The following is a 12,538-nucleotide window of genomic DNA, read 5'->3' on the forward strand; positions in this document are numbered from 1 at the left end:
CAAATCAAAATTATCAAACTGACTAATGTGATTTAAAAATATATATATCAAAAAGAGAGTATGAGCTCCTTAAAGCAGATTTTATATGAGTAAGTAGCACTGAAATGCATAGATATATATTTCACTGGGAAAAAAAGATTCCTGGTGGTTTCTGTAGGCTACTCAAACAAATTTATTAGATGTGCTACACACTCTTTCAACTAGTTATCATTGGACAGCATTTTAAAATCTATTTCACAAATTAAATCGCAACGAAAATGTATCTTATTACTTGTATGTAGCCTAAACTTCTTAGCTGAAAAGGACTCATATTTTGGCTAGGCGCGGTGACGTCACGAGTCCGCGTCGCGCGTCTGTGAATTCGGCTGGAGAAAGGTTTGAGTTTTAAATTTTTTACATCGACACAAACAGTTTAATCTATCTTTATAGTCGGTGCAAATGAATTAATCTTTATTTAATGTAACATCGTAATGTTTGTCTAACATTAATGCACATTAGTTTCAGCAAATAATAGATAAGTGCGTCTTATTTATCTCCCGATATAAGATTAGTATTATGATTGTAAACAAGAAATCGGTCAAGTAGTGATGGAGAAAGTGTTTTTTTAAATAAATAAATAAATAAATAAAAACAATTTTAGTTGAATTATTCAGAAATTATTATGGTAAATAAGTAATGTATTGAGTGTGTGAGAACCGAGAAAGTGTTTATGATTACATGAATCAATTAAATAATATGAAAACATACCAGTTTACAACATCAAGTAAGGTAATGAACTGTTTCTGCACAGCTAAGGAAGTGTCTGACTATTTAATGTAGTTTATAAATAATTAATCCTCAAATATAAATCTTAACGTGTCAGTATAAGTTGTATCTTGTCAATGTGTGGTTTTCCGGCTTATCAGGACAAATGGTGACCATTAACTATATCACTGATGGATTTATTTTACTTTCTGTTAATAATTATATATAATTATTAATAAACATGACAAATTGTACAAATACGCAGGAAAACTCCTGGTTCATCTGAGATCCACGTAACACATAAAGATGGCATTTATTAAGGAGGAGATGTGTTCGGTGTGAAACATGAAGAAACTGAGGAGCAAACAGGTTAGTTTCATAGGATCCTTATTAAAATGTTATCCTAATTAAAGCAGTTTTATTTGACATTGGGCGGGTCACTGTGTTGAGATCACATGATCAAACTAATGCTAACGTTGCTTTAAGAGCTCATGAGAAATGATGTTATGTAAACCCAGTTTCTACTTCTGAATTCAAACCGTATCAAACAAAAGGATTTATTGTGACTGTGTGTGGATGGGAAACTGAGTGCAGTCGTGCTGTAACTGGTTTAGTGTTGTCCCGATACCAAAATTATAATTTCCAGAATAAAATACCTCAATACCGACACTGAATCCATACCACAGCAAATAACAGTAAAAGTGATCAAATAATATGACAGAACCCTAAAAACTCACGTGGCCATCATGTTCCTGCCCTGCTTTTTGACCATTCCCTCCTCTTTATTTAAATATAATGGCAATAACTACATGCCAGTGTGAACATCCTTCACTATTCTGAACAGATTTGGGATGACGAAAATCTTATTTCATGATACAAGTAACTTAATTAAATGTAATTTTATAATTACAATATAGATATAGGCGCAAATCACATACAAAAGGTAATATTCCTCCATTCAGAACCATTTGAATAAATTTTGCATACATGATCCAGACAATTTTTTTCCCAGTATTTTCTGAAATCTAGTAGAAACTGTCTGCAGGTACACTTTTGAAAATTAATTTATTACAGAAAAATCAAAAAGTGGCTCTTTTTTATTACAGCTCATACAACATATTGTAAGGCCGCCCAAATCGTCCCAATGGAGGCTAACGATCGGCGGGTGAAGGTCGCTGCGCGTTCGTCTTTTCAGCGGGGAAAAGGGGATTTTATTCCAATTCCTCGTTATCTGACTCCATTTAATCATAATTTGGGTTAGAATGCCATTTGGTTATTTGGTCATTCATTCTTTAATAGTTTAACTACACATTTAATAAATTCCGTTTAACCCTTTGTTGAAATTATACCCAACCTGAATAATTCCAGAGCAAGTCAGAATCAATCAAAGTGTAACAATTTATTTAACAGTCAGGTAAATGTATAAAGCCAATTACATAGTCAATTCAAAGGTAATCCATATAACATAAAATACTCTGAAGTAAAGAATGAAATATATACCTGACTTCTTAAAATTACATAATGCTGGCTATCTCGAGACATCCAGCATTACGGGCTGACCGGTTTAAAGTGTCAAGCCCTGAGCTCTTTGCAACATTTCCTTAAATACCCAGAACCAGATACTTACCCAGAACCATTTGAAACTCTTTCAAATGGAAACACCAGTTCACAATAGGAATTTGCATTGATCAGGTCCTATAGACTTGATTAGAAGAGAGGCCAAATGGCTGAGAGCCACACCCACCATACACCAAGGAAAGATATCTTTAAACCCTTAAAACATTCATGATGTTCTAGTTTACTTCTGTGGAGTAGAGATATTTGTACCAGTCGCACTGAGACATTTCAAATGATATCAAACACATATAATACTGTATCGTGAGGATTGACATTGTAACAAAGAGATTTCTGGTGCATTTCAGGTGATCTCAAGTTTGGGGGAGCAGTAGTTTGGGGGAAGTTTCATGTGAAAGGAAAGGCATGTAAATTAGAGTCATTCATAGATGGTTCACTCAGTGTGAAGTCGTCTCGGACAGAGACTCTAACTGTATGAATAAGTTCAGATGCTAATTTCCTTTGTTTTCTCAGAGCGATTAGACATTTCCAGCATCATCTAGGTTTTTCCAGCCTTACATATATTAGCATGTGCACTACTTTTAGCAGTGTTTTATGTAACTTCAAAGGGTTTCCTGTAAAATAACACCAACATTTTGTGTGTTTAGACCACTGTATGTGGGTATAGTTTTTATTTTATTTGGGCAGGCCAAATTCAGGTGTAAATGGTACCAGAGTAATTTAGTTTAAATAAGTTACCTTGTGTAAAACAAATGCCACTGAGCCACTGGCCGTTGACACATTAACTCCACTTATACGGTCACTAAAGACATACCGACTTGTATTTACCTGAATACTCGCCAGGACATACATTTTTACATATTTTTGACCATTCAAACGCAATAATTTGCGAAACAGAACTGAATCACACGCATGAATGCATCTGTTGCTTTCTTTTTCCAAGCGCTGTGCATATATATATATACAACCCCAAATCAGAAAAAGTTGGGACAGTATGGAATGTGCAAATAAAATAAAAAAGAAGTGATTTCTAAAATTACTTTGACTTGTATTTCATTGCAGACAATATGAACACAAAATATTTCATGTTTTGTCTGGTCAACTTCATGTCATTTGTAAATATGCATCCTTTCCTGTCATTCAGACCTGCAACACATTTAAAAAAAAAGTTGGGACAGTAAAGCATTTACCACTTTGTAAAGTTGCCATTCCTTTTCACAACACTTAAAAGACGTTTAGGGACTGAAGACACCAAGTGATGAAGTGTTTCAGGTGTAATTTTGTCCCATTCTTCCTGCAAACAAGTCTTAAGGTGGGCAACAGGACGGGGTCTTCGTTGTCGCATTTTGCGCTTCAAAATGCGCCACACATTCTCTATTGGAGACCGGTCGGGACTGCAGGCAGGCCAGTCAAGTACCCGTACCCTCTTCCTCCGCAGCCAGGACTTTGTAATGTGTGCAGAATGTGGTTTTGCATTGTCTTCAGGGTATCCGCGGGGTCTTGAAAAGTCTTAAAAGGTGATAAATCAATTTTGGGAAAATTAAGACCCTTATAAAGTATTAAAAAGTCTTATCACGGCCTTATAAAGTCTTAAATTTTGAAAATATTTTGTTCAATCTTTGTCAAAAGAGTTTGACTCCAAGAAGTCTTTATGAATATATTTCTTTTCATCCCCATAAGTATTAAAATGGGGGCGGCAGTGGCTCAGTGGTTCATGTAGGTTGTCTACAAACCAGAAGGTTGGTGGTTCAATCCCCGGTTCCACCTGACCAAGTGTCGAGGTGTCCATGAGCAAGACACCTAACCCCAGCTGCTCCCGACGAGCTGGATGAGCCTTACATGGCTGACATCGCCGTCGGTGTATGAATGGGTGAATGTGAGGCAAAAATGTAAAGCGCTTTGGATAAAAGCGCTATATAAATGCAGTCCATTTAAAAAACAACGGGGCGCTCCGTCTGAGATCGGCTCGGAGCGCGCGCGCCAAGGATGGAAATTAGCGGCGCCACAAGCCAAATGCGGCTGATTTTGAGTTGTGGCGGGTAAACTCGCTTCACCTACCGAGCTGTTTCACCTCTTTGTAAACTTTGTTCAGTGCATGCGAGTGCTGCCGTATGTGCGCATATGACCAGTCGTTTTCTCCGTCATCACTCGCGTGAAGACGCGCTGTGAGACTCGCGCGCTCTGTGAGATCTGTCTCTGTGCATCATCCGAGAGCGCGCACTCGTCTCACAGCGCGCAAATATTGAGGTCTCTTTCAAGTCTTGCGCTTAAACGGACAAAGCCACACAAGAAGTATGTCAGCATGTCCATCTTGATGATGAGTATCCTAGCAGACATAGTCTGAATATGCCTTAAGTGAACTGTATAGTATGCACAGTCGAGAAAGACGAGCATACCCCTGCCTCAGGTCTTAAAGGCGCAGTAGCCTTTACTGCTGCCTGAGGGATGTCCTTATATTTAGTTTGACATTAAACAATGCTCTTGATTGAATAGCTTTTGTAAGTATAATAAGGATTAATCTTTCATTTAAACAGTTAAATAATGTTTAAATATGGGGGCGGCAGTGGCTCAGTGGTTCATGTAGGTTGTCTACAAACCAGAAGGTTGGTGGTTCAATCCCCGGTTCCACCTGACCAAGTGTCGAAGTGTCCATGAGCAAGACACCTAACCCCAGCTGCTCCTGACGAGCTGGATGGCGCCTTACATGGCTGACATCGCCGTCGGTGTGTGAATGAGGGAGTGAATGTGAGGCAAAATGTAAAGCGCTTTGGATAAAAGCGCTATATAAATGCAGTCCATTTACCAAATATGCAGTTATTTTACATTTGATTACTTTATTCAATTTCTGTACCTTTCTGCAGGCCAGTAGGCATGTACGTTATTATTTAATGTACACATGAGTGAGGTCGAGTTAAACATTCTAGTTTGAACTTTATTTTTCGGTTTTCGGCTTTGGTTTCTTCTTTTTTGGTTTCGGACAAGAATTTTGATTTCGGTGCATCCCTACTGACAATGTTCTGCTCGGTATGTCGTTAACCCGCTTCAAAGATGCCAAAACAAATAGTTTCATTCTTGGGACTAAAAACCATAAAACTGGAAGCCATAAAAGACCATAAATCATCGTGAAAATGTCAGTATTTCATTGAGACTTGAGATTAAATAAACTGCTTAAGTATTGTAGAGCTTGTAGTATTAATTTTCACATGCAGTTACACATTGTCAGTTAAAAACAAAAAAGTGTCTGGTAAAAACATTGAGTGGTAGACTTTGAAAAAAGGTAATTTCCATCCCTGGCGAGCGCTGCCTACGGGTGACGTCAGGTATTTTGCGAAATGCGCAGTTAGGTAATGTGTCGCCCTCCATATGCTGTGAAACAGATATGCAATATAAACAATACAAAATTGGCCTATGATAGAGATTTTAAGTCGACATTTGACTACAACTGTTTATTAAAGGTTTGTTGCCGATTAGAACTTAAAGTGCGATGAGGTCTTAAAATATTTTGAGAAGGTCTTTAAAAAGTCTTAAAAAGGTCTTGAAGGATTCCTGCATATACCCTGGTCTTGTTGAAATATGCATGGACGTCCCTGGAAAAGATATCTTCTTGAAGGCAGCATATTATGCTCCTAAATCTCTATGTACTTTTCAGCATTAATGGTGCCTTCACAGAAGTGCAAGTTACCTTTGCCAAGGGCACTGACACAACCCCATACCACGACAGACCCTGGCTTTTGGACTTGTTGCTGGTAACAGTCTGGATGATCCTTTTCTTCTTTGGTCCGGAGCACACAGCGTCCATTCCTCCCAAAAAATACCTAAAATACTGATTCATCTGACCACAGTACACATTTCCACTGTGTGATGGTCCATCCCAGATGCCTCCGAGCCCAGAGAAGTCGACGGCGCTTCTGGACACTGTTAACATAAGGCTTCCTTTTGGCACAGTACCGTTTTAACTGGCATTTGTGGATGTAACTACGTATTGTGGTACTTGACAAAGGTTTGCCAAAGTAGTCCTGAGCCCATGTGGTGATATCGCTTCTAGATGTATGCCGATTCTTGATGCAGTGCCGCCTGAGGGATCGGAGATCACGGTTGTTCAGCTTAGGCTTGCGGCCTTGTCCTTTACGCACTGAAATTCCTCCAGATTCCTTGAATCTTGTAATTATGTTATGCACTGTTGAATGTGAAATATCCAAATCTCTTCCTATCTTTCTTTGAGGAACATTGTTTTTAAACATTTCAATAATTTTCTCACGTATTTGTTGGCAAACTGGCGATCCTCGGCCCATCTTTGCTCCTAAAGGATTAGATCTTTCTTGGATGCTGCTTTTATACCAAATCATAATTTCAATCACCTGTTGACATCACCTGTTTCAAATCACATCATTATTTAACTCTTTTACCTCATTACTAGCCCTAAATTGCTCCTGTCCCAACTTTTTTTGAAATGTTGCAGGTCTGATTGACAAGAAAGGATGCATATTTACAAATGACATGAAGTTGACCAGACAAAACATGAAATATTTTGTGTTCATATTGTCTGCAATGAAATACAAGTCAAAGTAAATTTAGAAATCACTACTTTCTTTTTTTATTTGCGTTTTCCAAACTGTCCCAACTTTTTCTGATTTGGGGTTGTATATATATATATATATATATATATATATATATATATATATATATATATATATATATATATATATATATATATATATATTTGATTGTTCTTCTTCCATTGTTTGGTGGAAGCATAGCTGTCCTGCTTTCACACATAGATGCAAACAAAGAAATACAGCTCACTCGCATTGACCTGTATCAAAATGGCTTTTCAGCCCACCAAAATTTAATTTAATTTTTTTGGCAGCCCCCAAAACTTATTTTCTTGGTCCCACCAAATACTTATTTGATCACTTTACTGTGATTTATGAGTAATGTAGATGACCGCTCTTACGATAGGGTGCATGTTAACTGAGAGCGAGAACACTCTCTGTCTCTGTCTTCAAATTAAGCACTTTGTCTGTCTAGCTCTTTCTCCCTCACACATTTTAATCAAAATAAACTGAACTGACCAAACAGAAAAGCTCGGGAGGCCACGTCACTCGCATACAGAGAGCGGTGATCGCGCTGCAGATTCAGGAGCAACACCGCCCTGTGACTTTTAGCAATGAAATGGCTAGCCTACTGGATCATAACATTATATTTCTCAGCAATGATGGGGTTACAATCCCTATTTTTAAGTAATAAACGCACATCTTCACTGTTAAGAGAGACACTGAACAGACACAGTCACACAGGTACAAATCTCTCTCTCTCTCTCTCTAATTAATTCAAATAAATGTAATCTTACGCTAGCCTAGAAATCTAGATGCACCCTAGCGGCAGCAAATTTAATTTGCCCGCAAGTGTCGTCTAGGAACTCTCAATACCCTTCTGAGCTGTATTCCTCACAATCTGGACGGCCCAATCACATCGTGTATAGAGTCGGCGGGCGGGGCCATAATGACGACGGCCGAGTTGCGCTTGCGTGCTTCTAGTAACACAGTCTTCTAGTCAACACAGAAACTGGCGAACGGCGGCGGTCTTTTGAATCAGCTTTGACCGTGACACTGGAAGACTTGGAGTTAAGCTTTTCTCTGAGAAAAGAACAAAGAGCGGCACTGAAGTCATTCTTAAAAAAGGAAGATGTGTTCGGAGTTTAGCCGACCGGATATGGCGATTGTTTAATCAGTCAGCGAGCTCTGTTTCACCTTCGTTGCTCTGGTTGGTTGTAGCGCTATCCTATCGCGTGCAGAGGGAGTTTGAAAGACAACCGTTTATCCCGCCCCTCAGATTGAGCTGTCTATGGTGAGATTCCAGACCAAACATCTTGATGTGGGTCTGGCTTGTCAGCCTAATCTTACGCACTACTCTACGTCTGATTCAAAGCGAGCAGAATGCTGGATCTTACTGACGAAAATACCGTCAACTTCTTGGGTTGCCATATTTTGATTACCAAAAACCAGGACACTCGACCCGGCAGTGAGATACTCAAATGAAGTTTACTCAAAGATGCCTTATTCGTTTTAATACATTTAAAGTATGCCCCCTGGATCAGGGTGTCCACGGGTCCTTAAAAAGTCTTAAAGTCTTAAATAAGGTTTTCCTTTAAAAAGGCCTTAAAAAGTCTTGAAATGTCTTAAATTCAGATTCGACAGGTCCTAAATCTTAAAAAAATAAAAAAAAGTTCTTGACACATGCTCCCTTCAGGGGTCTATCTTTCAGAAATATATTACATATCTTTACCATACAGACAACAGTTTTATGTTCTGATAAAACTTTAGATTTCTGCTTTATAACTTTAACTCCTCCAGATAAAAACATCAAAGACAGAAGTTATTTTGGTCCCCTGATTCCATTACTGTGGTAAACAGTTTTCATGGTAATCTCTTTAAACAATGCTAATAAATACTACATTCGGAGGCACTACACAGAGGGAAGGTGAAAAGAAAATGCCACTGAGACTTTTCTGAAGACTTACGATTTGATGTGTGTTGCTTTGTGCCGTTAAATTAGGGTTAACTTGTTTTTGTTTTGCCTTAGACCTGATGCAGCTGAAAGAGGAGAGTCAAGAATGGAAAGAAATGGACGAGAAAAATCAGCATATGAAAGATCATGATTACATATCTGGAGAATCATTTAGTTGTTCAATGACGAAAAATATTTCATCACAAAAAAGAGCTCTGAAGACAGAAGCTACAAGAGATTTCAACTGCCAACAGTGTGGAAAATGTTACACTCATAAAACAAGCCTTGAAATCCACATGAGAGTTCACACTGGAGAAAACCCTTTTGCCTTCCACCAATGTGGAAAAAGTTTCAATCAAAAAGGAAACCTTAATATCCACATGAAACTTCACACTGGAGAGAAGCCTTTCATCTGCAATCTGTGTGAGAAGAGCTTCTCTCTAAAAGTAATCCTTAAGACTCACATGAGAATTCACACGGGAGAGAAGCCGTTCACATGTGATCAGTGTGGAAAGAGTTACAGATTTAGAGTAACTTTTAATCAGCACATGAGGACTCACTCAGGAGATAACTGTCTTGTATGTGATCAGTGTGGAAGGAGCTTCACAGACAGTAAATGCCTGAAGAATCATGTAATAACTCACACCAAAGAGAAGTCTCTCGTGTGCCTTCACTGTGGAGTGACACGCTTAAGCAATGCAAGCCTTGAAGATCACATGAGGGTTCACACCGGAGAGGCGCCGTTCACTTGCCCTCAGTGTGGAAAGAGTTTCAGTCTCAAAGGAAACCTTAAGACTCACATTAGAAGTCACACTGGAGAGAAGCCGTTCACCTGCCCTCAGTGTGGAAAGAGTTTCACTCTCAAAGGAAACCTTAAGAGTCACATAAGAAGTCACACTGGAGAGAAGCCGTTCACCTGCCCTCATTGTGGAAAGGGTTACGCTCTCAAAGGAAACCTTAAGACTCACATTAGAGTTCACACCGGAGAGAAGCCGTTCACCTGCCCTCAGTGCGGAAAGGGTTACGCTCTCAAAGGAAACCTTAAGACTCACATAAGAAGTCACACTGGAGAAAAGCCGTACAAGTGTCATCTGTGTGGCAAGAGATTCACATATCTAAAAGACATAAAAAAACATTTGCAAACTCATTCTGGAAAGAAACTTTAGTTTTCTGAGGGTGGCAAGAGGTTTAAAAAAAGGATCACCTGCACATTCACTCTGAGGGAATATTTTTTCGTTTTGATCAGCGTTAGATTAAATTTATTTTGCCATCACAGATACACCTGAAAAGTCATGCCATTGTGAGAAATTTTTAAATGGCTCAGCATTTTCAAAGATGTAACCACTTTTGTTTTTGCCCCCATTTCCATGAGCTGAACTCAAAGATCTTAAGACTTTTTCTATGTACACAAAAGGCCTATTTCTCTCAAATATTGTTCACAAATCTGTAAATCTGTGTTAGTAAGCATTTCTCCTTTGCCGAGATAATCTATCCACCTCACAGGTGTGGCATATCAAGATGCTGATCAGACAGTATGATTATTGCACAGATGTGTCTTAGGCTGGCCACAGTAAAAGGCCACTCTAAATAAGAGCAGCGAATAAGAGGGGTTCTAACCATTAGTTCCAATTTCTGGCATCTTTGTGAACAAACTTATGAATCATGGTTTTCAACTTGCCATTAAGTTCATCTGTTTGTGGGTGAAAGACACTGGTACAAATCGTTTTAATGCCCGATCATTCGTACAGTTCATATAGAGTATGTGAGATGAACAGCGTGCTTTTATCAGTGAGGATCTCTTTCGGGATCTCCACTCAGGAGATTACGGGCGCGTTCACACTTGTTGTTTGGTTAGTTTGGTCCAGACCAAAAAACAAAAATAAAACATAATCTTGGTTCACTTAGCGTTCACAATGGGATTTTTAATAGCGAACCTAAAGTTACCGAACCAAAGGCATATGGAGACGGTAACAACCTGATTGGTCGGCTTATATGACGTAGGAGCTGCTTACCGAACATTCAAAACAACGCTGTGTGCCGGATTTAACGCCATCATTTTATGCGTGTACATACGGCATTATTTTTACCCGCTGAGAACTCATGAAGAGCTCATAAAATGTTCAAAACATTTAAAACAGCACTAGGATTTCATCCGTTGTATGCAGAAAAGAGACGGCAGTTCTGTCGTCTATACCGACTAATGGGCAACACGGGTCCTTTGATGAGAAGAACCAGGTTTGCTTTTTGTGCGTTTTTTCTAGCATTTTCGAAACATGCTCGTCGGACCAAATATTGATGAGGCACTTCCTCGTTGCTCCACGTTTGCCCTCTAACGTTAACGTTATTCATTTTGGATACACTGATCTTTCTGCGTTGTCAAATCAGCGGACTATGCGTTGCATCTTGTGACATTACGTCCTGTTTTTGGTTCGTTTACATGTTTTGGTCTGTTGTCGTCCATATATCAATCGAACCGCACCAGAGTTCGTTTGGACGCGGAGCGAGACCCATCTTTTTAGTGGTCTCGGTCTGCTTGTTTGTGGCGCACCAGGGTTCGGATGTTCACATACAGTCACATACACCCCACAAGTTCTCAATTGGATTAAGGTCTGGAGATTGGGCTGGCCACTCCATAACATTAATTTTGTTGGTTTGGAACCAAGACTTTGCCGTTTACTAGTGTGTTTTGTCTTGTTGAAACAACCGTTTCAAGGGCATGTCCTCTTCAGCATAGGGCAACATGACCTCTTCAAGTATTTTAACATATGCAAACTGATCCATGATCCCTGGTATGCGATAAATAGGCCCAACACCATAGTAGGAGAAACATGCCCATATCATGATGCTTGCACCTCCATGCTTCACTGTCTTCACTGTGTACTGTGGCTTGAATTCAGAGTTTGGGGGTCGTCTCACAAACTGCCTGTGGCCCTTGGACCCAAAAAGAACAATTTTACTCTCATCAGTCCACAAAATGTTCCTCCATTTCTCTTTAGGCCAGTTGATGTGTTCTTTGGCAAATTGTAACCTCTTCTGCACATGCCTTTTTTTTAACAGAGGGACTTTGCTGGGGATTCTTGAAAATAGATTAGCTTCACACAGACGTCTTCTAACTATCACAGTACTTACAGGTAACTCCAGACTGTCTTTGATCATCCTGGAGGTGATCATTGGCTGAGCCTTTGCCATTCTGGTTATTCTTCTATCCATTTTGATGGTTGTCTTCCGTTTTCTTCCACGTCTCTCTGGTTTTGCTCTCCATTTTAAGGCATTGGAGATCATTTTAGCTGAACAGCCTATCATTTTTTGCACCTCTTTATAGGTTTTCCCCTCTCTAATCAACTTTTTAATCAAAGTACGCTGTTCTTCTGAACAATGTCTTGAACGACCCATTTTCCTCAGCTTTCAAATGCATGTTCAACAAGTGTTGGCTTCATCCTTAAATAGGGGCCACCTGATTCACACCTGTTTCTTCACAAAATTGATGACCTCAGTGATTGAATGCCACACTGCTTTTTTTTTTAACACACCCCTTTCAACTAATTCAACTAATTGCCCAATTGCACAGCCTTAAGAGCGTGCATATCATGAATGCTGGGTCTCATTTGTTTTCTGAGAATCTACTGAACCTACTGGTAACTTGTTTGCCACGTAGCAATAAAAAATATACGAAAAACCTTGATTATTCTGGTTAGTCACATTGTACTGCTAT

General features: G+C 39.2%; 1 protein-coding gene across 2 annotated transcripts; it reads left to right on the forward strand.

Annotated features, from left to right (window-relative positions):
* The first annotated feature begins 323 nt into the window (after window positions 1–323).
* On the forward strand, window positions 324–11,394 carry LOC137074933 (gastrula zinc finger protein XlCGF57.1-like). 2 transcript variants are annotated; one of them, XM_067443029.1, is made up of 3 exons: window positions 331–375; window positions 1,010–1,113; window positions 8,902–11,394. In XM_067443029.1, exon 3 carries the CDS (start codon window positions 8,907–8,909, stop codon window positions 9,990–9,992), a length of 1,086 nt encoding a protein of 361 aa, XP_067299130.1. In that variant the 5' UTR covers window positions 331–375; window positions 1,010–1,113; window positions 8,902–8,906; the 3' UTR covers window positions 9,993–11,394. The 2 variants fall into 2 exon arrangements, with proteins under 2 accessions (XP_067299131.1, XP_067299130.1); XM_067443030.1 differs by lacking the exon at window positions 1,010–1,113 and having other exon boundaries at window positions 324–375.
* The last annotated feature ends 1,144 nt before the right edge of the window (window positions 11,395–12,538 follow it).

The sequence above is a fragment of the Pseudorasbora parva genome, chromosome 5 (assembly GCF_024679245.1).
Source record: "Pseudorasbora parva isolate DD20220531a chromosome 5, ASM2467924v1, whole genome shotgun sequence".
Taxonomy (NCBI): domain Eukaryota; kingdom Metazoa; phylum Chordata; class Actinopteri; order Cypriniformes; family Gobionidae; genus Pseudorasbora; species Pseudorasbora parva.